This window comes from Lynx canadensis, chromosome E1 (assembly GCF_007474595.2).
Source record: "Lynx canadensis isolate LIC74 chromosome E1, mLynCan4.pri.v2, whole genome shotgun sequence".
NCBI lineage: Eukaryota > Metazoa > Chordata > Mammalia > Carnivora > Felidae > Lynx > Lynx canadensis.
Genome location: NC_044316.2, coordinates 17,786,989 through 17,814,846, shown reverse-complemented (window position 1 = coordinate 17,814,846; position 27,858 = coordinate 17,786,989). Strand labels below are relative to the sequence as shown.

Below are 27,858 nucleotides of genomic sequence, written 5' to 3'. Positions count from 1 at the left end.
AGCCCTTGTCCCAAGCTCCTCATTCTCTCCTGTCACCTGGTGCCACTGGGTTTGGACTTCCCCACAGGGCACTCAGAAAGCGTGTTAGAATTCTGGCTGGCTCTGTGTCCTGGGGCCCTCAGTTGTCCCACCCGTCAAGTGGAATAGTTACGTCAACCATAGTGTTTGTACAGAGCAAATGAAATAGTACACTGACCAGCTTGTACTGAATGTGAAACAAACACTATTACCAGCAGCATCCTAATTTCTGCATCCTTAGCACTGAACACAGGACTGACTATAATTTGGGGCCAAATGCTTGTTTGGTGAGTGGATGGTGGATGGATGGATGGATGGATGGAAGGATGGATGGATGGTGTATAAATGGGGAGATCTTTGCCGGTCTTCTACGGCAGTTTGGGGTGGGAGTGAGGAACCTTGAAGGGACTTTAAAAAAACTAACTTTATGATCCACATACCACAGATTGTCTAAGATGGAACCTCACAATAGGAAGAAATGACAGCAGAACAAGGAAGTGGTTGTTCAGAGAGGTTAAGTTCAGTGAAGCAGCGTCACACAGCAAACAAGCGTCAGGACTGGCCACGTTTCCTGATACCTGGAAGGAGGAGGGCTTGCTTCAGATTGGCTGTCCTCAATCTCAGACTGGAAACTCCTGAAGGGCAGGGCCTCTGTGGGGGCAGGGCTGCCCCTGGGGCAGTATAAAACTGCTCTGCGGAGATATAGAGTAAAAGGAGAGAAGGGGAGGGCTGGGCTGGGGAGGGGGCTGTGGGTCTTGCCCCGCAGAGGCGAGGCGAGGCGAGCTGGTGGGCTTCCCAGACACCCTTTCTCTCCAGCCTCTCCCGAGGCAGCCCTCTGCCAGAAGGGGTTAACTCTGGGCTTAACTTCTCGAAAGAACCTGAGGCTTTTATTCCTTGATCTTGCCTGCTCCCTTTCTTTGCAAAGTCTCCTGATCTTTATACCTCCTGCAAGTCCCTCCTCCTTACTCTCACCTCCTGGACTCCAAAAACAGTCCCGATTGCCAGAGCAGGTCAATGGTTAACACTCAGCCGGCTTTATATAACTTGCCCCGGCCGGCCGCCTACCCGCTGCTGCGTTGCTCCTTCAGTTCCCTGATCCCGGAGGCAGTGGCTTCAGCAGCCCTCGTGGGTCCACCATGCCACCTTCTGGCAGGGCCTGTGGCCTATCGCTCCTACCTGATTGTGTTCTTGCTGCCATTTTCCTGCTGCCCTCTGCCCATCCTTGTCCCCACTAAGGTAAGGACTCGGGGCTCTGGGCACAGACAAGCTCCAAAAGGGCGGGGGGAGGGCATTCCGGGCCAGAGCTGGGCATCCTTAGGAGCAGCACAGCTCACTCATCACCCCCTATCCTGTGAGTTGAGACTATGACCTGAGGCTGAGGGTGACGAAGCAAAGGGGGCTTTTGCTTGGCACTCAGTGTAGTAGCCCAATGTTAATTGCTCAGGTGCACTTGAAATCTAACCGCCTTGGGAGACAGGAAGCCACTTCCACAAAGTGGGTGCAGGTGGCAGCAGATGGGGTTATCTGCCTCCTGGGTGCTCCCCCAGCCCTGGACTGGGCTCAGTGGGGCGGGAGAGAGGGTAGAAGGGAGTAGGAGGAAGCTGGCCTCAGGCAGTTTGTGCCATTAAGGGTGTAAGTAGAAAGAGAAAGAGCCTCATCTGGATCCCAAGGGCTAAGTCAGCTGAGGGAGAGGAGTGGGAACTGGATGGACAGGATCCCAACCAGTGGGTCCGTAGACCCCATACCCTGGATGGCGGGAGAGGTGCCACAGGGTCCTGCTGCCCTCCACCAGGCAGCAGGAGCCATAACTTGGGCTCCCATTTATCGAGCCCCCACCACATGCCCTGTCCCGTGCACCCAGTGACCCTTCCTCTCATCTTTCCGCGCCCCCCTCCCCGCCGCCGCCCCGCCGCCCTCCGGCTTCCCTTCCTCTCATCTTAAGAGGTGGGTCTGACTGTCCCATTTTACAGATGGAAAAGTGAGGTTAAGTCCCTTACCTGCATCCCAAGGCAGATCCTGGTTTCATGGAGCTTGGAGATTATACACTTTGAGGGCCGCCTTGTAAGGAAAGGTACATACAATTATAAATCTGAAATAATGGGGCTTTGGGAAGGGTCAGTTCAGGAGGGCTTGAAGCTCAAGCTTCATAGCAGGTCACAGAGTTAGAAAGTGGCAGAGCTGGGGGTGTGGTCTAGCTAACTTCTCTCCACCCTGCTGCTTCCCAAAAGGCTCAGACAGAATCCAGCCTCTGGCCCCACCCCACAATCCCAGCACGGCCCATTGAGCTCTTTTCTTTTGTTACGGATAGGGAAATCGAGGCAGGCTTTTTGTTCATGGTATCCCAAAGGGGTGAAGGACTGGGATGTTAGGGGCCCAGGAGTGGGCCCAGGACACTTGGTAAGTGATAAGGCCTGGCTGACCCTTGAGACAACTCTCATCTCGGGCCAAAGCCGGTGACATCTCTGTGCTGGGGACCCATCAGATGGGTTTTCGGACAGGTTGGGTCAAGTGTGCTAACCGCAGGAGGAAGGACAGACAGGGACCATGATTCCCATTTTGCTCCCCAGGTAAGTACAGCCCAGAAAGACCCAGTAACTTGCCCAACGTCACACAGGGAAGCCTGAGTCAGAAACTAGAAGCCAGGCCTCCTGGTGGGAGTGCTGTGTGTCAGAGCTCCCGTCTTCCCTGTGCTGCTCCCAGCCCTGCTGCCCGCCTCGGCCTCACAGACTATGTCCTGACTCAGACGAACTGTTCCTGGTCCTATCTATGGGGCCCAGCCCCTCCACTGGGGCCCTGGATACCAGCTCCTCTCAAGGACTTTGCTCCCATAATTATCCTCTCTCTCTCCTGCCTCATCAATGTCTCCCTCTCTGCCTAAGCTCTGCCATTAGCATACAAACAGGCTACACTATCACCTTAAAAACCAAACCCTCCTTGAATCCTACATCCCCCTTCAAAGGCCTGCTTTCTCTGACTCTCACAGCAGATGGCCTCAAAGCCTGTCTGCACCGCACCTGTCTTTCCTTAAGACAGCTCCAGTCCCAGGGGCACCTGGGTGGCTCAGTTGGTTAAGCGTCTGACGTCCGGCTCAGGTCATGATCTCACGGCCTGTGAGTTCGAGCCCCGCGTTGGGCCCTGTGCTGACAGCTCAAAGCGTGGAGCCTGCTTCAGATTCTGTGTTTCCCTCTCTCTCTGCCCCTAACCCACTCACATTCTGTCTCTCTCAAAAATAAATAAATATTAAAAAAAAAATTTTATTTTTATTTTTTTTTTTCAACGTTTATTTATTTTTGGGACAGAGAGAGACAGAGCATGAACGGGGGAGGGGCAGAGAGAGAGGGAGACACAGAATCGGAAACAGGCTCCAGGCTCTGAACCATCAGCCTAGAGCCCGACGCAGGACTCGAATTCACGGACCACGAGATCGTGACCTGAGCTGAAGTCGGATGCTTAACCGACTGAGCCACCCAGGCGCCCCCGAATCTTTTCTTTTAAACAGCATATGCTTTTACACATCCAAAACAGAACCCTGATTGCTCATCTTTTCCAGCTGGCTCTTCCTGCAGCCTTACTCATCAAGAGTGGTTCGACTTCCTCTTTCGATGCCATTCCTATTTTTTTTTTTTTAAGGTTTTATTTTTAGCGGGGCACCTGGGTGACTCAGTCGGTTAAGCCGCCAACTTCGGCTCCAGGCATGCTCTCACAGATCATGAGGTCGAGCCCCACGTCGGGCTCCGTGCTGACAGCTCAGAGCCTGGAGCCTGCTTCAGATTCTGTGCCTCCCTCTCTCTCTGCCCCTCCCCACTCACACTCCGTCTCTCAAAATGAATACACATTAAAATTTTTTTTTAATTTATTTTTAAGTAATCTCATATCCAACATGGGGCTCGAACGCACAACCCCAAGATCAAGAGTTGCATGCTTTACTGAATGAGCCAGCCAGGTGCCCCTAGAGCCGTCCCTGATTCCTGTTTTCCCTTCATTTCCACATGGCACCAGTGGGTCCTGTTGACTCGGTATCCACGAATTTTTTTTTTTTTTTTTTTGAGAGAGAGAGGGGGCACAAGTGAGCAAGGCGCAGAGAGAGAATCCTAGAAGGGGCAGAGAGAGAGAGAGAGAGAGAGAGAAGAGAGAGAGAGGCGGAGCTCTCTGGAAGTGGGGCTCAAGCTCACCCAGTATGCGACTCAAACCCATGAACCATGAGATCACGACCTGAGCCGAAGTCAGATGCTTAACACTGAGCCACCCTAGTGCCCCTCCGTGAAACATTCTGAATGGAATCACCTGTCACTGCCTCCACGCCAGTCCAGGCCGCCATATCTCTCCTCTCCCTGTTCCTCCCCAGACCATTCTTTACCCAGCCACTACCCTGTGTGAGCCCTTACACAGGCTTCCTGTCAAACTTGAAACAGAACCCAAACCTCTTAGGGTTTAGAGGGTAGACCCCATGGTCCCCAAAGCCTCGTATCCTACCTCTCATTCACTCTTCCCCAGCCTCACCAGCTTTCTCTGGTCTCCTCAAATTGCTCATCTCCCTGCCTGGAATGTTCTTTCCCAGATGAGTGCTTCTCATTCCTTGGGTTTCAACCTAAATCCATGGCCTCAGAAAAAGCCTTCTCCGACTGCCGCCAGGTGTGCTCTATTACGAAACCCCATTGTTTTATTTAAAGGGCTTTCACCATCTGAAATGATACATTTGTTTCTGGTTTATTTATTTATTTAAAGTTTATCCATCTTGAGAGAGAGAGAGCATGAGCAGGGGAGACAGAGAGAGAGAGAGAGAGAGAGAGAAGGAGACAGAGAGAGAATCCCAAGCAGGCTCTGCACTGGCAGGACGGAGCCTGATGCAGGGCTCGAACCCATGAACCACAGAATCGTGACTTGAGCTGAAACCAAGCATCAGACACTTAATCAACTGAGCCACCCAGTCACCCCTGATGTATTTGTTTCTTTTCTATTTATTCTCTGACTCCCTATCCTAGAATGTAGGCTCCGTGAGGGCAGGGACTTTGTCTTTTTTCCTTGCCCAATCCCCAGTAGCTGGCACATAGTAGGTGCTCAACGAATATCTGCCAAATGAAGGCATGAATGTGGGCCAAGAGGACTCTTGAGTCCCTGCCATCTGCAGTGAGCGTCCAAGCTTACCCCTGGCCCCTGAATTGGGAGGGCGGAGCCCCAGACTAGGCTCAGACTGGTGTCTATATTATAAAAGTTGACATTTATGGAGTAGTTCTTACGTGTCCGTCTTTGTGCCAAGCACTTCAAAGCACTAATGCATTTATTTCTCACAAAAACTTCTCAGTTACTGTGAGATTACTGCTATTATCCCATTTTACAGACATATAAATTGAGGCCCAGGGTAGTCAAGTAATTTGTCTAACACCCCAGCTAGAGAAAGGCAAAGTCTAAACTGGAAGCTGGCCTTGGGGTCTCAGCCTGGGACTGTCCAGGGATACAGGGTGGTGGCCTCGTTGTAAGTCACCTCTTAAGCCATCGACCCTCACATCCAGCCAGCCATCGGCCAATCCTTCCACTCTGGTGTAGTCAGGGATGTCTGAGCGCCTGCTCTGTGCTAGGGGTTCCTGAGAAGGAACACGGGGTTCTGTCTCAAGTTGCTATCAGTGTAGAGGAACGTGTGTTCACCCAGAGGTACAGCCAGAAGGCTGAGGAGCTCAGAGGAGGGAGGAGATTCTTCCGAATGAGTCAGGGGAGAATCCAAAGCAGGTGGCGTTTGAGTTGGGCCTTGAAGGCCAAGTGAGATTCCAACAGAGGCATCCGTAGAGGGCAGGCCAGGTGGAGACAACTGCGGGAGCAAAGGTGTGGGGGCTGGAACAGTGGGGTGTGTTCGAGGGGGAGCAACAGAATCCTTGAAATGCTCATCACCCTCTGGTGGGACGAGCAGATGCTCGTTCCAGAGCAAGACAGGTCGAATCCTTCAGTGACTTTTCCAAAAGGCAAAACATGGGTTATTAATGAATCCAGTAGAAACTTCCTAGCCATAAGATCAGCCACCAGTGTGGGGACAGTGGGGCCTGGGGCTTCCTCACTGCTCCCGCAACCCTGTAATCAGACAGCAAAGAGGCCCTATCAGTGAGCCAGAAACCTTACGTCCATCCATTCATTCACGCGTTCATTCCCTCATTAGGGAACATGTACTATGTGGCAGGGACTGTTTAGACGGTGGGGGGTGGGAAGGCGGGGGGAAGACACACAAAAGCGTCTACAGTCCTTGTTGCAAAAACTGTAACGGACAGGCTGCTCTGGATAAGGTGGTCAAGGAAGGCCTCCCGGGGCAATGATATTTACCCTAGGACCTGAATGGCAAGTAACAGGCCAGCCAAACACAGCTCTGGGTGAAGAGCTGTCCAGGCAGGGCACGCGGTGCAAAAGCCCAAGGCCACGGGTGAGCTTGGCAAGGTGGAGGGATAAACAAAGGCCAGTGTGGCATGGGGAACAGAGTGAGGACAAGATGGTATAAACTCACTTAGGGAGGCAGGGGGAGGTCAGCCAACGTCGTCAGCCCTGAAAAGCCAGGAGAAAGGAGTGAAGATTTTTAGGGTCAAAACGCAGGTGCCTGGCCCTGCCCCGGGACCCGATGGGACCATCTGTAAAAACAGTCTCCTAGGGGCACAATGTTTGCCCGGACAGAGCTTAGCTGAAATCCAGATTGTATGTACAGGAAGAACAGAGGGCAGAATTTCTTCATCTGAATCAGCTGCACTCTTAGAATACACGAACAGTACGTTGTGTATATGCATGCGTGAGCTTTAAAATCTGTGGAATTAGGGGCACCTGGGTGGCTCAGTCAGTTGAGTGTCTGACTTCAGCTCAGGTCATGATCTCACGGTTCGTGAGTTCAAGCCCCACATCGGGCTCTGTGCTGACGGCTCAGAGCCTGGAGCCTGCTTCGGATTCTGTGTCTCCCTCTCCCTCTGCCCTTCCCCTGCTCGTACTCTGCCTCTCTCTCTCTCTCTCAAAAATAAATAAAATGTTAGAAAAATTTTTTTTAATATGTGTAATTAAAACGCCCTTACTATAAGCTGTTCCTGAATCCCAGAGACAGAGCAGGACTCGGATGATTCACCCTAGGCATGAAGACCGTACAAGGAATTTGGACCTCAGTTCTGGGGCCCACCTCCATCTTCTGAGACTTCCTGGCTCTCGGTCAAGAAGGCAGAGTCCATGGAACAAAACAGGGGTTTGGGAGTCAGACAGATGTGGGTCCAAATTCACTCTGTAGTATGAACGGCTGTTCACCTCACCAGCCCTCTCCCCCTAAGGGGCTGCACTGAAGATAAAACGAAATAACCCGTGTACATAAAGTGCCCGGTACCCAGGGCTCAGTAACGGGTGGTTCTCTGCGTCTGCCCCTTGTCTGAATTCCTAGCCCCTGGAAGACACAACTAGCCCCCGGCACTTACTTACTTTCTTTCTTTCTTTCTTTCTTTCTTTCTTTCTTTCTTTCTTTCTTTCTTTCTTCCTCTCCCTATTTATTTTTGAGAGAGAGAGACAGTGTGAGCAGGGGAGGGCAGAGAGAGAGGGAGACACAGAATCCGAAGCAGGCTCCAGGCTCTGAGCTGTCAGCACAGAGCCCGTCGTGGGGCTCGAACCCACAGACTGGGAGATCATGACCTGAGCCGAAGTCGGACACTTAACCGACTGAGCCACCCGGGCGCCCCTAGCCCCAGGCACTTCTTTTCCAGAGATGACTTCTGTTCATGTGAGCTGTTGTCCTCACGAGGGGGCCTCAGTGTTCCCACCTATGAAGTAGGAGGGAGAGGTGCGGCTGGTCACCCCCACGAGAGCTGTGAGGTGTAATCCCAAATTGTGGCCGCCAGCAGTGCTGGGACTAGTTGGAGACAGGTTTTCTGGTCTCTGAGAGGCCTGGGAGGAGGATTAGAAGGACTCAGCCTCCAAGTCCAGGGGAATCCCTGGGAGAAATCTCCCCGGCTTGGACTTTTTGCCCAAACGACCAAATTATGTCCATGCCTATCAGCACCTGCTTGGTGAAGGTCAAGAGTGGGAAAGAAAGGTAGAACCTTAACCAGGACAGTTTCCAGCAGCAAGGCCTGGGGCTGTGGTGGGGATCAAACCCACGGAGTGTGGGAGTGCTTTGCTCATAGCACTCCTGCCTGCTGTTTTGCTCTTCTGTGGACTCAGGCGGACCTGGCCCCAGCCCAGACTGTGAGGTCAGGACTCTTCCCCCAACAGTTTGTCTTCTCTGACACTCAGAGCCCCATTGTTTCCCCTCGGCCTCTTAGAACAGAAGATGATGTAACAAACTCATTCCCATTATGGTGCAGAAATAAACAAAGATCTCCCAAATGAGATCAGGCGAAGGATAGGAAGGGAGTCAGGCACCATCGCTTGCTTTTAGCAGAGCCTCAAAGGTGGGCGGGAGGTGGGAATGGTTTAGAGTGGAAAAGGGGAGGCTTCAGGTCCGCCCTGACTGCAGGCTGTTGGCAGGGGAAGCTGGACGGGGGCTGACAGATGCGGAGCGTCCCGTGTGATGGGTTAAGGATGTATATTTGGCTTTCAGTGGTTGGTCCTGAGTTGGAAGTGGGGGTAGAGAGTGGGGACAAAGATGAGGGAAGCTGGTGGTCATTGAGCAAATCCAGACTGTTTGGGCCATTGTTGGAGACGTTGTGGTTGGGCTAGCCGGGCTGGTTGCTGCAGAGGTTTCAGGGCATATTTTTATATGTGGAGTGGCCATTGTCCACTTTGTATATTCAGTGTCTCAAAAAGATTAGGCATGTAGCATGGACGGGCCTATTATTCCCGGAAAAAATATCACACGCCCCAGCCCACTCTGCACCTCCTTCCTCAACCCCCTTCAGCCTGTCTCCTCTCCTTGATGGTCCCTGCCATGTATCTAGACACCCAGGACGAGCACCGGAGAGTTTTCTCCGCCCACTTCTTCTGCCCAAGCCACGAACCATCACCCAAACCCTGTCTTCTCCTAATATCTCCGGAGTCCATCCTTTCCCTCTATCTTCACTGCTATGACCTGCTCTGAGCCCCCGCCATCTGCCCACTGGACACGCAACACGGCCTCTTGGAGCCTCCTGGGACCTCCTGGACTCCCATCCTGTGTCTTCCAATGCATTTGCCGCAATATAGCAGGTGTAAGCTCCCCATGTTACTTATTTTGTTAAAAAAATTTTTATTTATATTTATTTATATTTTTTTGAGAGAGAGGGTGTGCATGCATGAGCAAGGGCAGGGCAGAGAGAGAGGGAGAGAGAATCCCAAAGCTGGGCTCTATCCTGCCACTCTAGGATCATGACCTGAGCTGAAATCAAGAGTCGGACGCTCGACCGACAGCTGCTCAGGTGCCCTGCTCCCTATTTTCATCTTTAGATGATTTATCTGTGTAGTTAGATGGCATACTGACATCGTACAAAATTCAGCAGTACCAAAGAGTGAAATGGAGAGGCCCTCAGCCCACTCTCTGCCCCAGTGCCCTTCCTGAGGGCAGTCTCAGCGGCCAACACGGCGTGCATCCTCCAGAGCAGGGACTCCTCATCCTTGGGAATCTGTGGGGAAAATTCAGGACATCTGTGTACTTGGATAGGAAAAAAAAAAAAAAAACACCTGTATTTTATCATCAATAACCTAAAGAAAGTTTACCTCTGTCATGAATGTAGATAACAAATCACAGTAGTGTTTGTTTGTTTTTAACATTTATTTATTTAGAGAGAGAGAGAGAGACAGAGTGCAAGCTGGAGAGGGGTAGAGAGAGAGGGAGACACAGAATCCGAAACAGGCTCCAGGCTGTCAGCACAGAGCCCAACTCGGGGCTCGAACTCACCAACAGTGAGATCATGACCCAAGCCGAAGTCGGATGCTCAACCGACTGAGCCACCCAGATGCCCCACAAACCACAATAGTATTAACCATGTCTTTGACTTCGCCACCGGTAGAAATCACAGATATTTTCACATTGCATTACAGCTGTTGCAGGTACCTTGAAATATTGTTTGTTAATCGTGACTTTGCAATTACAGTAGCTGTTAGCCAGTGAAGGTCTTGTTAGCTAAGAAAGAGTAACATATGTCATTATCTAGCCCATCTTTCATATTGCAATCACTGTATTTCAATGCAGTTGGTTTCCTTTGTGATTCTATGCATTTTATTTAACGGATTTAAAAACATTATTCTTTTATTTTTTAAGCTTATGTATTTATTTCTTTTGAGAGCGAGAGAGCACCCATGCAAACAGGAGAGGGGCAGAGAAAGAGGGAGAGAATCCCAAGCAGGCCCCACACTGTCAGCACAGAGCCCGACATGGGGCTCGATCCCATGAACCATGAGATCCTGAGCTGAAATCAAGAGTCGGACGCTTAACTGACTGAGCCACCCAGGCCCCCCTAAAAACATTATTCTGAGAAGGAGTTAGAAGACTTCATCAGGCTGCCAAGGAAAACTTGGTACAAAAAATGGGCAAGAATCTCTGAATCAGAGATTTTCCCATGTATATACAAACACTTGTGCACGTATTTTTAAAAATCACAAATGCTTGGGGCGCCTGGGTGGCTCAGTCGGTTAAGCATCTGACTTCAGCCCAGGTCATGATCCCACGCTTCGTAGGTTCGAGCCCTATGTCGGGCTCTGTGCTGACAGCTTGGAGCCTGGAACCTGCTTCAAATTCTCTCTCTCTCTCTCTCTCTCTCTCTCTCTCTCTCTCTGTCCCTCCCCTGCTTGCACTCTGTCTCTCAGTCTCCGAAGAATAAAGAAATATTTAAAAAAAAATTTTTTTTAATCACAAATGGTAGCATCAGCGTAACCTGACCATGTCACTCTCTCCTCTTAAAACCCTTTAAGGGGCCCACTTTTTACCCCCGTCTTCCAGATAAAGTCCTAGATCTCCCTCAAGGCAGACAAGGCCTTTTCCAAGCATTACACCCCTCCAAGAATGCACTGAAATCTTTTATGCCTCATTCTGTTCCCTCTCTGCTTACTCCCTCACCTCATTGCCCACCTCACCATTTGCCCACCGGCCCACCAAACTCCTATTCATCCCTCAGTACCCGTTCAGTGTCCCCTCTGAGAACCTTCCTCAGCCCAGACAGATGGAGGCTCCGGGAAGGGGGCCCCTTCTCCTCTGGGATCCCACTCTGATCTCTCCTTTGCCATGGTGCTTGGCAGGTGAGCACTAGTGCCTCACCTCCCTCCCCAGACCCGGGAGTGCTCCCTGACAGCGGCATCCCTACTTACCGGGGGCAGAGGGGCAGTGGGAGTGATCCGCTGTGTGCCAACCCATCCCCCCTCCCTGGGTTAACCTTCAATCAGCAGGAGGAGTCAGTTGTGATACCTCCGAGACTACAGGCACATTCGCTGCTGCCCAACAACCACGGGCTGCTCTATGCCCATGACGGGTAAAGGCCGTGATGCCCTCAGGTCCCACACCTTGCCCACACCCCGGGTCCAGAGTCTGCCCTGGATTATCTGGAAGTCGCATCTCCATTTGTGCCTCGTGCATCCACCTTGGTTCCCCAGAAGCCCAGGAGCACGTTCATCTCCCGACGCCAACCCCACCATCTGCTCACTGTCATCTGTGGTCCTTTATGACATATACCTACGCATTCACATCCTTTATCCTTACGATTGCCCAGCGAGGTAGGTGTTTCTTTTATTCCCATTTGCAGATAAGGAGATAAATGTGCGTACAGCTGGAAATGATCAATGTTGCTTGCAGAAAGAAAGAGAAAGAAAGAAAGAAAGAAAGAAAGAAAGAAAGAAAGAAAGAAAGAAAGAAAGAAAGAAAAGACAAAGGCCGAGAGAGGTTAAGTAACTTGCCCAAGGGCACAGCCATAAAGCTGGGCCTGGACACACAGATTTTCTGACCTCTGACCTGTGTTTCCCATTACAAAAGAAGCGAGCTGCCATTCTTGGGGTTTGGAAGCCCTCTGAGCCTTATCTCTTCTATCCACACCCATCTGTGGCCCCACAGTCCAGCCCACATGGGGGCACTTGGAGTCCCTGAAGGCCAGGGCCGGGCCTGACTCACGTCTGTATCCCTAGTGCCTAATATTCATTCTCCATATAGTGTGTGTGTGTCCCCTCCATATAGGTGCCTGGTGGGGTGGGCAGAAACAGACTCAGGCTTTATACTCCCTAGAGAGTACAGTCTGATGAAAAGGTTGACGTTCATCAAGAAATTCATGAAACAAAGTGTTTCATTACAGACTGTGATGGGTGCTATGCAGGAGGTACAGGGGCCAGGTGTGTGAAAATGGGGATTATAACCGAGCCTGGAACCCTTGGAGGATTCTCTGAAAAAGGAATACTTGAGTTAAGAGCTCAAGAGTAAATAGACATCAACTAGGCAAAGTGGGGAGAGAAGAGAGGAAATTATGTGCAAAGGCCCTGTGGCTGCAGGGAGGATGGAATATTTGAGGAACTGTCAAATGAGTGCCTGATGAAGGGTTTCCCCCTGAGGGGCTCCCGGTAGCAGCGACTCTCCAGAGGTTGAAGAGAACGGGGATCCAAACAGGATGCTTCCTGGGGCAGGTGTTGGGGTGACACAAGCAGGAAAGGAGGGCTTCACGCCCAGGCCAGCACCAGCCAACGAGCCAGGGGCGAGAGACGCGGAGGTGAAAAGCCTCACTCCCCGTCCTCGGGAGCCCATAGACGGAACTGAGAGAGGAGCAAATCCTCAGCTAAGGAACAGATCTGGGGAACCCCTCCCCTACTGCTCTGTGCAAGGTAGTGACTGAGGCAGGAAAAAGCTCTTGCTGCCAGAAACAAACTCTTCCCTGGTGGTATCTGAGCTCCAGGAGGGCCACCTTGGACAGCAGCACCTGCTGTGACTATGACAAAGGCATGCGCAGCGCCTGGCCTGCCGCAGCCTGGGGAGCTGCCGGTGGCCAGAGCGTCCCGGTCCCATGCCACAGGTGGCCAGCTGAGTTTGGCCAGCCCAGGTTCCTTCCTCACCTCTCAGTGAGCGTGGGGAGAGCCACTGCCCCGTGGAGATGAGAGGAGGAAAAGAGAGGGAACATATGCAGAGCGCCCACCCGACCTCCCCACCCTCCGTCAGTTCCTCACTCTGGCTCCCACCGCATTGCTGGGACTAGTAGAGACCCCTGCTCCCGCCCAGAGAGTAATTCCACACAGAGATGGACCTAGAAGTTTGGAAAACTCCCAAGGAGGTTCAGGGAAGCCCCGATAGTTGCTGCTAGATAAATTTTTTGTTCTTTGCCTTAGGGTGGGGATGTAACTGGGTCCCAGGTGTGCAAGAGCACCCGGCTCCGGGGCTGCAAACAGACCAGGTTGGGTGACTCGCTGCTGACAAAATCCAAAGGCAGAGGGACAGGGGCGCCTGGGCGGCTCAACCGGTTAAGCGTCCGACTTGGCCTCAGGTCGTGATCTTGCAGTTCATGAGTTCAAGCCCCGTGTCAGGCTCTGTGCTGACAGCTTGGAGCCTGGAGCCTGCGAAAGAAATTAATTTCAGTGAGGCCACCACCCGGAAGACAGTGGACTAACATCTCAAAGACTGTCTCCAGGTGCTGAAAATACTTCCAGGTTTATATAAGGAGAATGTGGGACAAAGGTCGGTGGGTATGTTCGGGTGGGCAGGGAAGGTCAGGTCAATCACTTTCTTGGGGTTAATCACATGAGGTCTTGCTGGTGTCAGGGCTTTCCTTGTTGCTGGGCGGGGCGGGGCAGGGGGCAGTTTGGGTCCTCATCACGGGATGCTTTGCCACTCAAGTCTTTTGCCTGAGCTAAGAGATACGCTGGAAAGAAGAATTTCATCAGTTAGAAAGTACAGATTGAGGTCAAAATGGAGGAGGCTGAAAACCTCTCTCAGGGATTCTAACCCATGTCTGAGTTAAGAATACCTTTGTCTATCTAGTAAACACTATGTACTCTTCTCAGAATATTGCTTTAAAATGCGCAAAATAGGGGCGCCTGGGTGGCTCAGTCGGTTAAACATCTGACTCTTGGCTTCAGCTCAGGTCATGGTCTCACGGTTCGTAGGTTCGAGCCCCACCTCCGGCTCTGTGCTGACAGTGCCGAGACTGCTTGGGATTCGCTCTCTCCCTCTCTCTGCCCCTTCCCCACTCGCGTTGTCTGTCTCTCTCAAAATAAACAAATAGAAGCTTTAAGAAATAAAGTGAAATGCACAGAATAAAACGTATAGGATTATAAAGGAAACCAATTACGTTGGAATACGGTAATGAAAACATGAAAAAACATCGCCCTTCAGAAATATAGGCGATTATTAATGCATTAAGCTTCTAGCGCTGGTGTAACTACTATAATTTCAAAACCAGTGATGGATACAAACACTCTTTTGAGATAACAGCAACAAGCGATCTGTGCACGTATCCGATGGCTGGCAGCCACGATCGGGCCTGTGACAAAATCACGAATCACCATGGCTTTGCCGCCTACGTTTGGAACTTAGATGTTAGCGCAAAGATGAAATACCTTTCCTTCAAATTCCTTGGGACTCCATGCCCCAGTTAAGAATCCTGTGACCCAGGAAGAACAGGTCAGCAAATTATGCCACATCCAGACAAGGCTGCCCACAAGGGTAAGATGGAGACACAGGGCCAGGGCCACCAGGGCCACAGAAGGCTTCTGGAGAGAACTTTGAAACCGGTTTGGGGTTTGATCCAGAGACAGATAGACGTAGGAGGAGGAGGAGGGGGAGGAGGGGAAGAGATGTAAAGGGTTAGGGGAGCCAGAGACTGAATACGCTGGAGCGTGGTGGGCAGGGCTTCACTATTAACAACTCTCTGCGGTCTCAGAAGAGAAGGAACTTGCCTGGAGCTTGATGACAGGAAGTGGCAGGCCCCCAGGAAGATAGTTCTCTCTCTCTCTCTCTCTTTTTTTTTTTTTATTTATTTATTTTTTATTTTTTTTTTTCAACGTTTATTTATTTTTGGGACAGAGAGAGACAGAGCATGAACAGGGGAGGGGCAGAGAGAGAGGGAGACACAGAATCGGAAACAGGCTCCAGGCTCTGAGCCATCAGCCCAGAGCCCGACGCGGGGCTCGAACTCACGGACCGCGAGATCGTGACCTGGCTGAAGTCGGACGCTTAACCGACTGTGCCACCCAGGCGCCCCTCTCTCTCTCTCTTTAAATGTTTACTTATTTTTGAGAGAGAGAGAGCGGGGGGAGGGCAGAGAGACAGGGAGAGAGAGAGAATCCCAGGCGGGCTCCGCGCTGTCCGCGTAGACCCCAACACAGGACTCGAACTCATGAACCTTGAGAATGTGACCTGAGCCGAAACCAAGAGTCAGATGCTCAGTTGACTGAGCCACCCAGGCGCCCCTGGAAGATAGTTGTTTGAATTCAGAGCCCCAGATCACCCCCATACACCCCACTAGTCACAGTGAACCTGAGGCTGGGGGACACCCTGTGACTGTGAGGGACCGAGCTCAGGGTAGAAGGCAAAAGCTGAGACTCAAGACCCAGATGGCCTGGCTTCTTCACTTGCTAGCGTGTGACGCTGAGACGTTTACTTCGTTTATTTGTGCCTTCGTTTCTTCATCTGTGGAATGGGAACAAGAGTCATTACCTCCCAGAGCAACTAAACTCGACAATCCTCTGAAGCATGGAGGGCGCGGAGCCTGGCACGCAGTAGTCCTGGGGATGCTTCTGCTGTCGTTAGCAGCACTTTCTTCTTGCATCAGCAGTGATCATCTACCCCAGCCCCCTCTTTGTCTCTGGCCAGAGAATTCCCACGGGGCTGGGGGAGGGGGGACACCAGGGTCCAGAGGGGCTGGCCTGCCCTTAGCCCCAGGGGAGGATGAGTAACCGCCCCTGCAATCCTTGCAAGTGAGAAAGTGCTTGAGGAACAGCAGCTTCAGCAAAACGGGCCTCCTGGGGGGGGGGGGGGGGGGGGTCTCTGGGCGAAGGTCAAGGTGGCCCCACCCCTGGGGCCCAAGAGTTCATGTCCAGGGTGAGGAGAGATGGTGGAAATTTCATGATGAGAAAGTGAGCCTGGCATCACCTGGCCCTGCAGCTGCGTGCTGTTCCAGTCGAGGGGTGCCTTCTCCCTGGGACACTGGGGAAACGCTCTTGGAATCCTGCAATCTAGATACCTTGCCTGGGTCTTCCCTGCTCTGCTCCGCCCCAGTTCTGTGACCTTGAAGAGCCACTTACCTTCTCAAGTTCCTCTATAACCTGAGACCACCACACCCACCTTAATGGCTGTTTGAGTTTCTTGTAACCACAGGTAGGAAAACACCCAGCTCCTAAGAGTTGCTCAATAAACAGCAGCTTCCTCTTCCCCCTGGCTACCGCCAGGGACCCTTCCCAAACTTAGGGTACTAAGGGCATGAGGTACTAAGGGGTGAGGACGGCCTGCACCAGGTGGAGAAAACAAGAGGGCCAGGGACAGCTGAGACAGGTCAGAGAGGAGGGGCCTCCCAGCCCACTGTCCCAGCTCCTTGCTTCTGAACACAGCCCCTTGCCTCCGCCCACAGAGCCAGCTGGTGCCCCCGGGGAGCCTTGGATGTGCACACCTGCTCCCCTGGAGGCTTCCATGTCACTGGGGCCCCAGGACGCCGGGCCGACTGTCTGACTTCCATTTCTGCTCCAGGTCCCCTCCCACGTCTGAGGCCAGCCCCCTCTAGACCTGGGGGCCCTGTCAGAGAAACGAGAGCCTCTGGTACCCAAAGGCTTGCAAAACCGTGTCTCAGGGTTTACCCCTCCCACCAACTCCCTGCACAACTCGGGGATGGGGGAACCTTTCACGTCTTCTATAAATGTGAATGGCACCCCCTGGAAATGTGCGATGCAGTGGTCAGGCCAGGCTTGCTCCCACTATTCCAAAACTTCCCAGTGATTCAGTCTTTCAGAAAAAATTTGCTCTGAAGCCTGCTGGGTTCTGAGCTCCAAGCACCTAGATGCCACAAAATGGAGTCTGTCCTCACGGAGCTCACCTTCTGGGAGAGGGAACAAACATGCATTACCTCGTCATACAAATATATTCTTACAGGCTCTGAAAAAGCCAGGGAAGGCCGAGGTGCCAGGCTGGAGTCTACACTGGCCAGGCCCCGGGTCTTTTCTAGATGAGCCCCGTCTCCTCCGGGGGATCCTCACTTTGGCCCACTGCAATGCCCTCGGGCTGAGTGGGGCTTGATTCCCAAATCTAGACTCTCCAGTATGGCTGGATCATAATGCCTAGCCTCCTCAAGGTCAAAGACAAGGTGGTGAGTGCCTTGCTTTGTTTTTTATTTCCGTTTTGAAATGGGACTTAGACTCTGTTATCAGTGACTGTGGGTTTCACACGCTCTCACTCCGCTGTTACAAATGGCCTGTTTTCTCTGGGGGCAGGAGGTGACGTGACTCCGGGACACAGGCCTGCCCCTGCAACAGCTCTGCCACCCCTCTCCCGCCCACAGGAAGCCTACTGTGCCTACTCCATCATCCTCATGGCGCTCTTCTGGTGCACCGAGGCTCTGCCCCTGGCTGTCACCGCCCTCTTCCCCATCATCCTGTACCCCATGATGGGCATAATGGATGCCTCCGAGGTAAGCCTCCCCCCTTTCCCAAGAGGAAAGGCTCCCGGTATGGAGGGGGTCTGCTCTAAAACACTGGTGAAGGAAGAAGACTCCTCACAGGCAGCGCACACGAAGAGGGGTCCTCGCCTCTGCTTGGCAGGTCAGGGAGCACTAAAGGAGGAGTCAGCTAGAAGACGCAGGGGAGCGGGGGGGGGGGGGGGCGTGCGTTCTAGAAGTGCATGGTTGGTGTTGAGAGCTAATTCAAAGCGGACCAGGTGTAGGCCAGGGAGGTGGAAAGGCCTGGTCACCCAGGAAAAGGGGCCTTGGAAGTCAGCTAAAGAACTTGTATTTTCTGGGTTCGGTGAGTCTGAAACACGAGCGTGCGTCAGGATCACCCTCGGGGCTGGTTAAAACAGATTGCTGGGCCCTACCCCCCAGAGTTTCTGATTCAGTGGATCTGGGGCAGGGCCTGAGCATTTCGTTCCTCGCAAGCTCCAGGTTGGTGATGACGCCAGCTTATGGACCACACTTTGAAAACCACTGCCGTAGTTTCCAGAATCAGCACTAAATTCTCTAGCTCCTAGTCAATGGCTTGAAACATGACTGGGATCAGGCTAGATTACCTCGCACTCGTTCCTGAGGGGAGAAAGAAGGAGTTTGGCAGGAAGACAGGAACCTGGTTAATATTAAATGGAAGGTGATCCAAAGACCATTTCCATTTGGTTCCGAGAGCCCAGAGACCAACCCCAGTTTGTGGGAATGTCAGTGACTGTAGCTTCTGCCCAGGAGCACAGGGGCACAGGGGGAGACCCCTTCCTGCCTCTCAGCTGTCCCTGCCTGCCAGGTGTGCATCGAGTACTTTAAGGACACCAACATCCTGTTCGTCGGGGGGTTGCTCGTGGCCATCGCTGTGGAGCACTGGAATCTGCACAAACGCATTGCCCTCCGCGTGCTCCTCATCATCGGGGTGCGGCCTGCCCTGTGAGTGCTCACCAACCAGGACTGGGGAACCTGGAGCGGGTGGTGTGCTGGGTATCCAGTCCCCGCAGGGACACTGGAACACCAGCCAGTGTGTCCGTCTGTCTGTCCCTAGGCTGCTGTTGGGCTTCATGTTGGTCACGGCCTTCCTGTCCATGTGGATCAGCAACACAGCCACCACGGCCATGATGGTGCCCATCGCACATGCTGTTCTGGAACAGCTGTACAAGACGCCCACAGGCAAGGACGTAGAGGAGGGCAGCGACAACCCCACCTTTGAGCTCCAGGAACCAAGTCCCCAGAAGGACGTGACCAAGCTTGGTGAGAAGGATGAGGCTCGATCCTGCCCCGCCCCCACCCCCGGCCCTTGGGGAGGGTCTGAGATGATGTCCACGACGGGGGTGGTCATCTTGGAGCCCCCAGGGAGACAAAAGGGAGGCAAGACGTACAGTGACCAACTTGTCCTGGTTTGCCCAAGACTGTCTTAGTTTTAAAACAAAAAGTCCCACGGGGCGCCTGGGTGGCTCAGTCGGTTGAGCGTCCGCCTCTTGATTTCGGCTCAGGTCATGAGCTCAGGGTCATGGGATCTCACACCGAGTCAGGATCCACTGTGCGCGGAGCCTGTTTGGGATTCTCTCTCTTCCTCTCTCTCTGCCCCTCCCCTGCTCACACTCTCTCTCTCTCTCGAAATAAATAATAAACATTTTTTAAAAATAAAATCATAAAAAATGTTTTGAAGTCCCATGTTCCGGGACGCCTGGCTGGCTCAGTCGGTTAAGCATACAACTTCGGTCCAGGTCATGATCTCACAGTTCACGGGCTCGAGCCTCGAGTCGGGCTCTGTGCCGGCAGCTCAGAGCCTGGAGCCTGTTTCGGATTCTGTTGTCTGCCTCCCTCTGCCCCTTCCCCCACTCATCCTGTGTCTCTCTCTGTCTCTCAAACATGAATAAACGTAAAAAAAAAAAAAAAAAAAAAAAAAAAGTCCCACGTTCTGAGAATCCCTTCAGTCCTGGGCAAACCAAGATGCTGGGTCACCCTGGGAGGCAGGGAGCCAGAGTCTGGGTGGGCCATCGGGGATCCAGGCTCCGTTCGTCCTGTTTGAATAGTCCTCTTCCATTCTCTGTGTCTCCATCTCCCTCTGTCAAGAGAGAGTGTGGGCCACATGGTGTCTGAGGACCCACCCGGCCTGAGCCTCCCTTGCAAACCTGGACGCACCCCTGCCCGCTCCCCTCACCTGGGGGGGGGGGCTCAGCTGTCCACTGACAAGGCCCCCGGGGGCTGCGGAACACTCGGCCATGCTCCCCAGAAGTGGCCCTGCGCCCACCCCCCACCGAAGCTCTCCCTCGTTCCCAGATAATGGGCAGGTCCACCCTGTCCCGCCTGCTTCTTCAGAGCTGAAGGCACAGAAGGACAGACAGCGGGTCCGCTTTAGCCAGGGCATGAGCCTGTGTGTGTGCTACTCGGCCAGCATCGGGGGCATCGCCACGCTCACCGGCACCACCCCCAACCTGGTGCTGCAAGGGCAGGTCAACTCGTGAGTGACTGGGGCTGGGGGGCGGGGCACCTGCCCTTCCCCAGGGAGGCCGGTCACCGGGCAGGGTCACGCAGCAGCCCGTATCCCCCTTCAGGCTCTTCCCGGAAAACGGCAACGTGGTGAACTTCGCCTCCTGGTTCGGCTTTGCCTTCCCCACCATGGTCATCTTGCTGCTGCTTGCCTGGCTGTGGCTGCAGGTGCTCTTCCTGGGGTTCAAGTAAGTGGTGGACTGAACGAAAGAAGCCCGGGCGCCCGCCCTTACCCTCTGGGAGCTTCCCGTTGGGTAACCAGGTGGCTGGCCACTGTGACAGAGGATATAACCCCCTCCCAAGGCCTATGTACCTAGCATCCCCATTTGAGGGACTTACTGGATGGAGAGTATGACCCCATTTAGCAGATGAGCAAACGGAGGCTCGAGGGGCGGTATTCAACTAGATTTGTCCGTGCTGACATTGAAAACCAGGTCTCCTGATGCCCAGGCCAGATCCATCCCATAAGGCTCCACAGTCCCTTGGTAAATGCTTGAGTGCACCGTGAACGTGGCCACTTACAAAAGCATTTGTTGCTCTCTACTTACATCTGGCCCTGTATTAGGCACGGAGAATGCCAGAGGGCATTAGGCACGGGCCCTGTCCTTGGAGCTCACCATCTACTGGGTGATGGTATGGCAGGGGCCGTGACAGAAGGAAGTCTGGGGGCTGCAGGAGCACGGCCCAGGATAGTGGAGATGCCAGAAGGCCCCCGGAGGACATGCTGACCGAAGCGAGTCATGTAGAACTAGAAGCCAGCCAGGTGGAGAATGGGGTGAAGACATTCCAGGCAGCAGGAACAGCTTGTGCAGAGGTACAGAGGCAAGAAAGACCATGTGTTTGGGAAAACTCTAGTTTTGTTTGGTTGAAACGTAAAGAGCAAAACGGAGTATTAGGAGTTGAAGCTGGAGAAGTAGGCAGGGGAAGATTATGGAGGATCCTGTGTGCCACATAAACAGTTTGGACCTTGCCCTTGAGGCCAAGAGTAGTAAATAGACTTTATTCTTACTTCCAACCCTGGGTTACTGGTAGTGACTAGAAGTCTGAGTTGAAAATCTTGTGAGGCCTTGGGGCACCTGCGTGGCCCAGTCGGTTGAGTGTCCGACTTCAGGTTGGCTCAGGTCATGATCTTGCAGTACTCCAGTTTGAGCTTTCGAGCCCCACATTAGGCTCACTGCTGTCGGCCTGTCAGCACAGAGCCCGCTTCGGAACCTCCGTCCTCCTCTCTCTGCCCCCCAACTTGTGATCTCCCCCAAATAAATAAATATTTTTTAAAAAGAAAAGAAAAGAAAACCTTGTGAATGTGAGACCTTGCTAGAGCTCAGTTGGAATTGAGTCTGGGATTGACTGGTGATGTCTGCTACGAGTACAGGCTAGGAGTAGTGATATGAATGGTATTGTGGTATGAGTTGTTATTTGCCCTTCCTGTCCAGGTGGTGGTGGGGAGGGAGGGAAGTAAGGGGGGGGGGGGACATTGAACGTTTTTTGGGTTTTTTTTAAATGTTTATTTGTTTTTGAGAGAGAGAGAAGCAGAATGCAAGCAGGGGAGGGGCAGAGAGAGAGGGCGACACAGAATCCCAAGCAGGCTCTAGGCTCCGAGTTCTCAGCACAGAGCCCAAGGTGGGGCTCGAACTCACACACCACGAGATCATGACCTGAGCTGAAGTCGAATGCTTAACACCCAGGCTCCCGGCACATTGAAAGTTTTTAAGTATTGCTGCTGTCCTTTGGAAAATTCGCTTGGGCAGGTGCAAGGAGGCTGGGTTGAGGCTGGGCACTGGTACAAGGCGAGGTGTAGTCAAAGAGACCAGCATATGCAAGGCACCACAGGGGATTCAAAGATGTGTGAATTGTGGTCTTTGCCATTGAGGAACGCACAGTCCCTCGGGGAGTTGAGATTTGCCCAAGAGAAAAGTTAGAAATAAACCTGAGTGAAGCAAGGGGCACACAGGAGTGAGTGGCAGCCTCTGTGCCTCTAAGAGTGATGTTGGTGGGGCTCAGGCTGGCAGGAGTTGGATGCCCAGAAGCAGGTAGGAGAGGGAGGGGAGGGTTTCCCGAAAGGCTGTTGGAAGAGGGGAGGGTGATCTGGAGTCAGAAGGAACCGTGGGGTCCAGGCCTCTAGATCCACCTCACTCTGAGCAAAGGACAGCTTAGCACAAGAGAGTTTCTGGAGGGACAGGGAGTCAATGGGGCAGATGGAGAGACCTGTCCCTGGAGCCCCAGCCTTGCCTCTGCTAACTAAGAACCGTGATGCCCTGAGAGTCTTCTACTCTTCTTCCAGAACCTTGGGTGGGTCCAAGGCCTTCATGTGGCAACACTGAGGTGGTCTCGGCAGTATAACACAGGCACTCAGAACCCCTTGCTTCCCCTGCCTGGTGCGGGGCCCTCAAGTACTGCCCCCCCTCCCCCCGCCCCCTGCCTGCAGCTTCCTGAAGAACTTTGGCTTTGGCGGACACGAGCGGGAGCAAGAGCAGGCAGCCTTCCACATCATCCAATCAGAACACAAGCTACTGGGCCCCATGACCTTTGCAGAGAAGGCTGTCTCTGTCCTCTTTGTCATCTTGGTGGTGCTATGGTTCACTCGGGAGCCCGGCTTTTTCCTTGGCTGGGGCAACCTGGCTTTTCCCGACAAGGATGGGAAAAGGTGAGCATTCTGGGGGAGACAGGGAATCCTTCTGGGGCTCACCTCCTGGTGCCGACCAGGAGGTAACACGGTGGGGAGGACGTGTCAAGAGGACTTGGCACGTCTGTGGGAGGGGGCTCCTCTCCACCGCCTTTCCACCCGATGACCCTGAGCAGACCTGAGCCACTAAGCCTGCCCTGCTTGCCCTGCCCACAGCATGGTGTCCGATGGGACAGTGGCCATCTTCATTGGCATAATTATGTTCTTGGTGCCCTCCAAGATCCCAGGGCTGACTCAGGATCCAGGTAAGAACCTGGACTGGGGCAGGGAAGGGGCTCTGGGCAGCCTCTGCCTTCTGTCATGAAATGTGCCTTCGACCACACTTGACAGGAGTGGTAAAAGCCCAGAGAAGCGGGGATGAGTTGCCAAGGGAGCAGGAGCTCAGGGGCAAAGTAAGGATGTTGCCGAACTGAGGGTCCCTCTCCCACGTGCATCAAACTCAGATAGGGGCCCAGAGAGAGACCCAAGTGGAGGGGAGGGAAAACCTGTTGGCCCTTGGTGACCCATCCTCCTCTGCCTGGGAAATAGACAAACCAGGGAGGCTGAAGGCCCCTCCTGCCCTCCTCAACTGGAAGACAGTGAATGAGAAGATGCCCTGGAATATCGTCTTCCTTCTGGGTGGTGGCTTTGCCCTGGCCAAGGGCAGTGAGGTGAGAAACCCCTGCCCTCCCCCCAGACTGTTTGAGGGAGACCCTGGCACAGGGAAAGAGGTGCCCTGCTTCTATCCCACACGGGGGAGACCTGATCCCCACTAAGGAGCCTCCTCGTGGGTAGAGTCTTTGCAGCAGCTGGAGCGACAGGTCAGAGCCCCGGCTAAGAGAGGGGGCGGAAACACAAGCCACAGGCACCTCTCCCTGTTCGGGTTCTCAAAGCCAAAGGGAAGGCAGCCTTCTCTGCAAGGCAGGGACTGTTCTCAGCAACCACCAGACAGAGAATGCAATAGCTTTAGCACCAGGAAGTAGCGAGCATTGGGTGGACACAGTTGACCCACTGGGGCCACCAGGGGGCGCCATGATCACACCCAGCCAGGCTTTGGGGATCAGGCCCTCATTCATTCCCCAGAGCCTCCATCCAAGAGGGAAATCCCTGAACCTGCACCCCTGGGCCTCAGTGTTCTGGCTAAGCTCGTTCAGTGCGCAGACAGGAGGCAGCTTCCCCGGGTCGGAGAGTGGTGCCAGGGACTCCTGGATCTCAGGTTGTTAGTTCAAGGGGCCAAGCACTGTGCTGGGGGCTGGGTGGGCAGCATTGTAGGAGATAAAGTCCCAGCTCCCTGGGACTCACAGTCTGGTATTACAGATGTGGACAGGGAAAGACCTTGGAGCCCTTATGACTGTGTGGACTGTCCCCATTCTTCTGTCAGCCTCTTGCCCAGCCTTTATAGCAAGGGCCCTTCCCCCTTCTCTCTCCTGCCAACCTGCTGGGCTGGAGGAGGCGGGGAGAGGGCTGAAGATGGCCGGGGAGCTCCTAAGAGAGGTTGGGAGAGCGGGAGTAAGTGGAGTTAAAGGTCTTTCCTCCCACCAGGCCCCCGGTTTCCCAAGAAGGCCCTTTGGCCCCCTCTTCCTAGCTTCTCATCTGACCCTTCTCCCTACATCCAAATGTTCTTCAAAATCACTTCGAGGGCACCTCCTGGTTCTGCCCGGGTTTTACCTTCTTTCCCAAGCTGCCCTGACTCTGAAGACTCTAGAGAGGTCTCTCTAGAGAACCTCAACCTCTCACACAGAGAACCTGTCCTCTGCCACAGAAATCAGGACTGTCCGAGTGGCTGGGGGACAAGCTGACCCCGCTACAGAATGTGCCACCTCCCGCCATTGCCTTCATCCTCTGCCTGCTGATTGCCACCTTCACTGAGTGCACCAGCAACGTGGCCACCACCACACTTTTCCTGCCCATTCTGGCCTCCATGGTGAGCTGGTCCTGCAGACACACTTCCTCCAGGCAGCCCTCCTGCCCACCCCACCCCACCCAGGGGCCCCACCTGCGGGTTGGAGTGACCTGTCTGCACCTCGTCTCATTTCCGGGAGAAGACCCCTGAGCTGCCGCCCTTCCCCAGACTTTTCAGCTACCTCGGGCCACAAGGCCCTCTGGCCCCTGACTCACTCCATCCCTGGTGACGTTACCCCTTGAGTATCCTGATGGGCCTCACTGGTGGCCTCGCCCACCTCCCGGGCCCAGCCCCTGTTCTGGTCAGTCCTGAGGTGACAGGTTGAAATTACTCCCTGGAGCGTCCCCAGCCCCTTCCTCCCGTGGCGCGTTCCCGCAGCCTTTGATGACACCCCAGAGCCCCTTTGAGATCCGTTTTATGGGCCCCTCCCCTCACCACGCCCCGCTGGGCAGGGCCGCACACTCATCCCCTCCAGAGAGGTCAAGGGGCCCTTCCCAGGTCACCAGTGCCTTCTGGCAGAAGTGGTGGGGTTCATGGCCAGAGTCTATGTTGTTGGGGGGCGGGGAAGGTTGTCCCCCAGAGAGAGGAAGGGGGAGAATTGGGGGCCACGTCTTCCTCTCTGGGATGAGGACCGGGATCAGTCCTGCCCACTGTCTCCCCGTCCAGGCCCAGGCCATCTGCCTCCACCCTCTCTATGTCATGCTCCCCTGCACGCTGTCTGCCTCCCTGGCCTTCATGCTGCCTGTGGCCACCCCACCCAACGCCATAGTCTTCTCTTTCGGAGGCCTCAAAGTGTCTGATATGGTGAGTAGCAGTGGGACCTGAGTGCTTCAGTGCTCCTTTCTGCTCTGTCCTCCCTTCTTGGTGGACCACAAAGAAGCCTAAAGCCACTGAGATTCTCAGCGTTAAGAGCAAAGCCTGTGCAGGCTGGGGGACAGCAGGAGGGTTGTGCCAGGATCCCCAGCTGGAGCATCTTCAGACCCTGCCAACCACGCGAGAGGGAGAGGAGGGGGTGAGGAATTTAGGGAAGGCTCCCAGGTGCTAGGGCACCTGTACCTGGGGAGAAGGACTCGAACGAAGCCCAAGGCCCTGAACGCTCAGGAAGGGCTTCCTTTTCCCTTCTTAGCACCGGGATTAAAGCAAGAGGGAGGGGGCGCTGCCTGGTGCTGCGGGTCAGACCCACGGGCAGACTTCCGGGGAGAGTGTTGCTGGTAAGAGAGCTCTTGAGCACCCGTGAACACCAAGGGCTGGGTACTGGCCCGGCTCAGCAACGGGTCGCTCAGACTGGCTCTCCTCGCACCAGGCCCGAACGGGATTCCTGCTCAACATCATCGGAGTGCTGGTCATCACGCTGGCCATCAACAGCTGGAGCTTCCCCATCTTCAGCCTGTACACCTTCCCCTCCTGGGCCTACTCCAACACCACAGCCAACTGCATGGTCAACCAGGCAAACACCACAACAGCTCGCCCCTAGACCAGGGTATCACCTGGCCAAGACCAGGAAGACCCACCTGTTCTCATTCCTCTGAGCCAGGACGGGACACCCGGACTCCAGGCCAAGCCCTGAGAGAAAGGCACATATATACAGAACCTCGCGTGTGTCTGTAAGGAAGGGATGGGAGTGCTCCGCCCTGTGTACCTGAGGATAATGTGTATATATATATATATGGATGGATGTGAGTGTGTATGTGAGGATGGTGTGTCACGTGAGGATGCCTGAGAGGGGGTTTCTTGTGTGTGCACACGATCCTCGGTGTGTATGTTTCGCAGTGTGTGCACGTGTGAGCTCACAGACCATGCGACCTGCCCTCTCTAGCACTCCGGGTCCTTGTCTCCCCTGCTGGGTGGGTGCCCAGACTTTGCACTGTATTTATTGAAACTTGGGGTCGGGGCAGCCTGGGGAGCGGCAGCTACCAGCAGTTGCCATGGCAACAGCCTCTGGGACCAGCCCGGCCACTGAGGTCTCCCCAGCGTCTCAGGTTTGGGGGGAGGGTTGGAATATTAGCCCCATTAAAGTCTTTTTCAGTAGAATCTGGGCTGGTTCTTCATGACACTTTCCAGGGCTGGTCCACAGCATGGTTCAAGCCTCAGGTTGAGGAGTACGTGCGGTGGGAGGGGACTTGGCCCCCGTCCTGTATGGTGGCCCCCTCGGCACCCCTCCCACTCGAGGAAGAAGGTAATGGCCAGGAACCCCTGCCAAGGCCGATTGGAGTGGGCGCAGCCACCCAGGAAAGCAGCACTGACATCACCAGCCCCGGCTAATTGGGAGCGGCCAGTCCCTGCGTGTCTTTGGGGAAACCAGCCTCCCCGTTCCCAGAGCACTCCCTGGGCATTTACATAAAACTGTCTGCCTCTGCCAATTCCTCACCGACCCTTCCTCTAGCTTGAAAAACCAGTCCCACCAGACTAGGGAAGGCAGACTGATCCATGCTAGGTGTCCAGAAAGAGGGACCCTCACCCAGAAAGGCAGCCTGCAGCAAGAAGGACGAAAGTGAGACTCACAGAACAGGTTCGAAACTGGCATGGCCTTCGGAGTGCAGGACCAGGCAACACTCTGGATCATTCTGCCTCCCTGCCTCACCTCCGACCCTCCTCTGCTCCCGGCCCCCCGCCATGAACTCCAGAGTCTTCCTTCATCTGACAAGGTGGGGGGAAGTGGGGGGAAGGGCGATGCCACGCCCACCATCCGTTCTAAGAGCTCGATGGCCCTTCCTGGGGCCGGAAGCTCATCTTGGTTACAGTCCCAAGTCTCTCACTGTGGACAGTGGCACATAAGCCTTGGGTTCATCTGGATGGAAGTTTCCAAAAGTCTCATCCAGTTGCCTCCTGCAGCAGTGGGAGAAAAAAGAGCCATTTACCATCACTGTCATGCCCACTGACAGAGGGGGCTGGTTTGTGAAGACGGAAAACCAGAAAGGATGCAATTGTGGATTCCCCCTCTGCTGGGCCGTCACTCAGTCCTCCCGGAGCTGGAGGTTCGAGGTGCAGATGGGAGGGGGCTGCCGCGTGTGGGAGAACATGGCTGTCCCCAGGGGACAAGAGATCCTGACAGGACACGCCAGACACCCAGCAGAGTGAGGAGTGTCAGGCAAGTGCTCCTCCCCCCCCCCCCCCCCCCCCAGGCTGGCATTCCTCACTCGTGAAGCACAGTCATAAATCACGGCTCTCTCCCAGACCCACACCAGGACCCCCAAGGCCCAAGGCAACAGCATCCCTCGACTGGGAGTGGGCCAATCGCTCCAGAATGGTGGGATTTTTCCAGGGGCTTACCC

The 27,858-nt window shown here is 54.1% G+C and overlaps 1 protein-coding gene across 1 annotated transcript; it reads left to right on the top strand.

Annotated features, from left to right (window-relative positions):
- The first annotated feature begins 727 nt into the window (after nt 1-727).
- SLC13A2 (solute carrier family 13 member 2) lies at nt 728-26,699 on the top strand. Its single transcript, XM_030296818.2, has 12 exons — nt 728-1,254; nt 17,382-17,510; nt 18,325-18,461; nt 18,574-18,779; nt 19,812-19,992; nt 20,087-20,209; nt 22,447-22,665; nt 22,861-22,949; nt 23,233-23,354; nt 24,446-24,607; nt 25,253-25,390; nt 25,890-26,699. The coding sequence occupies exons 1-12, from the start codon at nt 1,033-1,035 to the stop codon at nt 26,058-26,060; spliced, it is 1,899 nt and encodes a 632-aa protein (XP_030152678.2). The 5' UTR covers nt 728-1,032; the 3' UTR covers nt 26,061-26,699.
- The last annotated feature ends 1,159 nt before the right edge of the window (nt 26,700-27,858 follow it).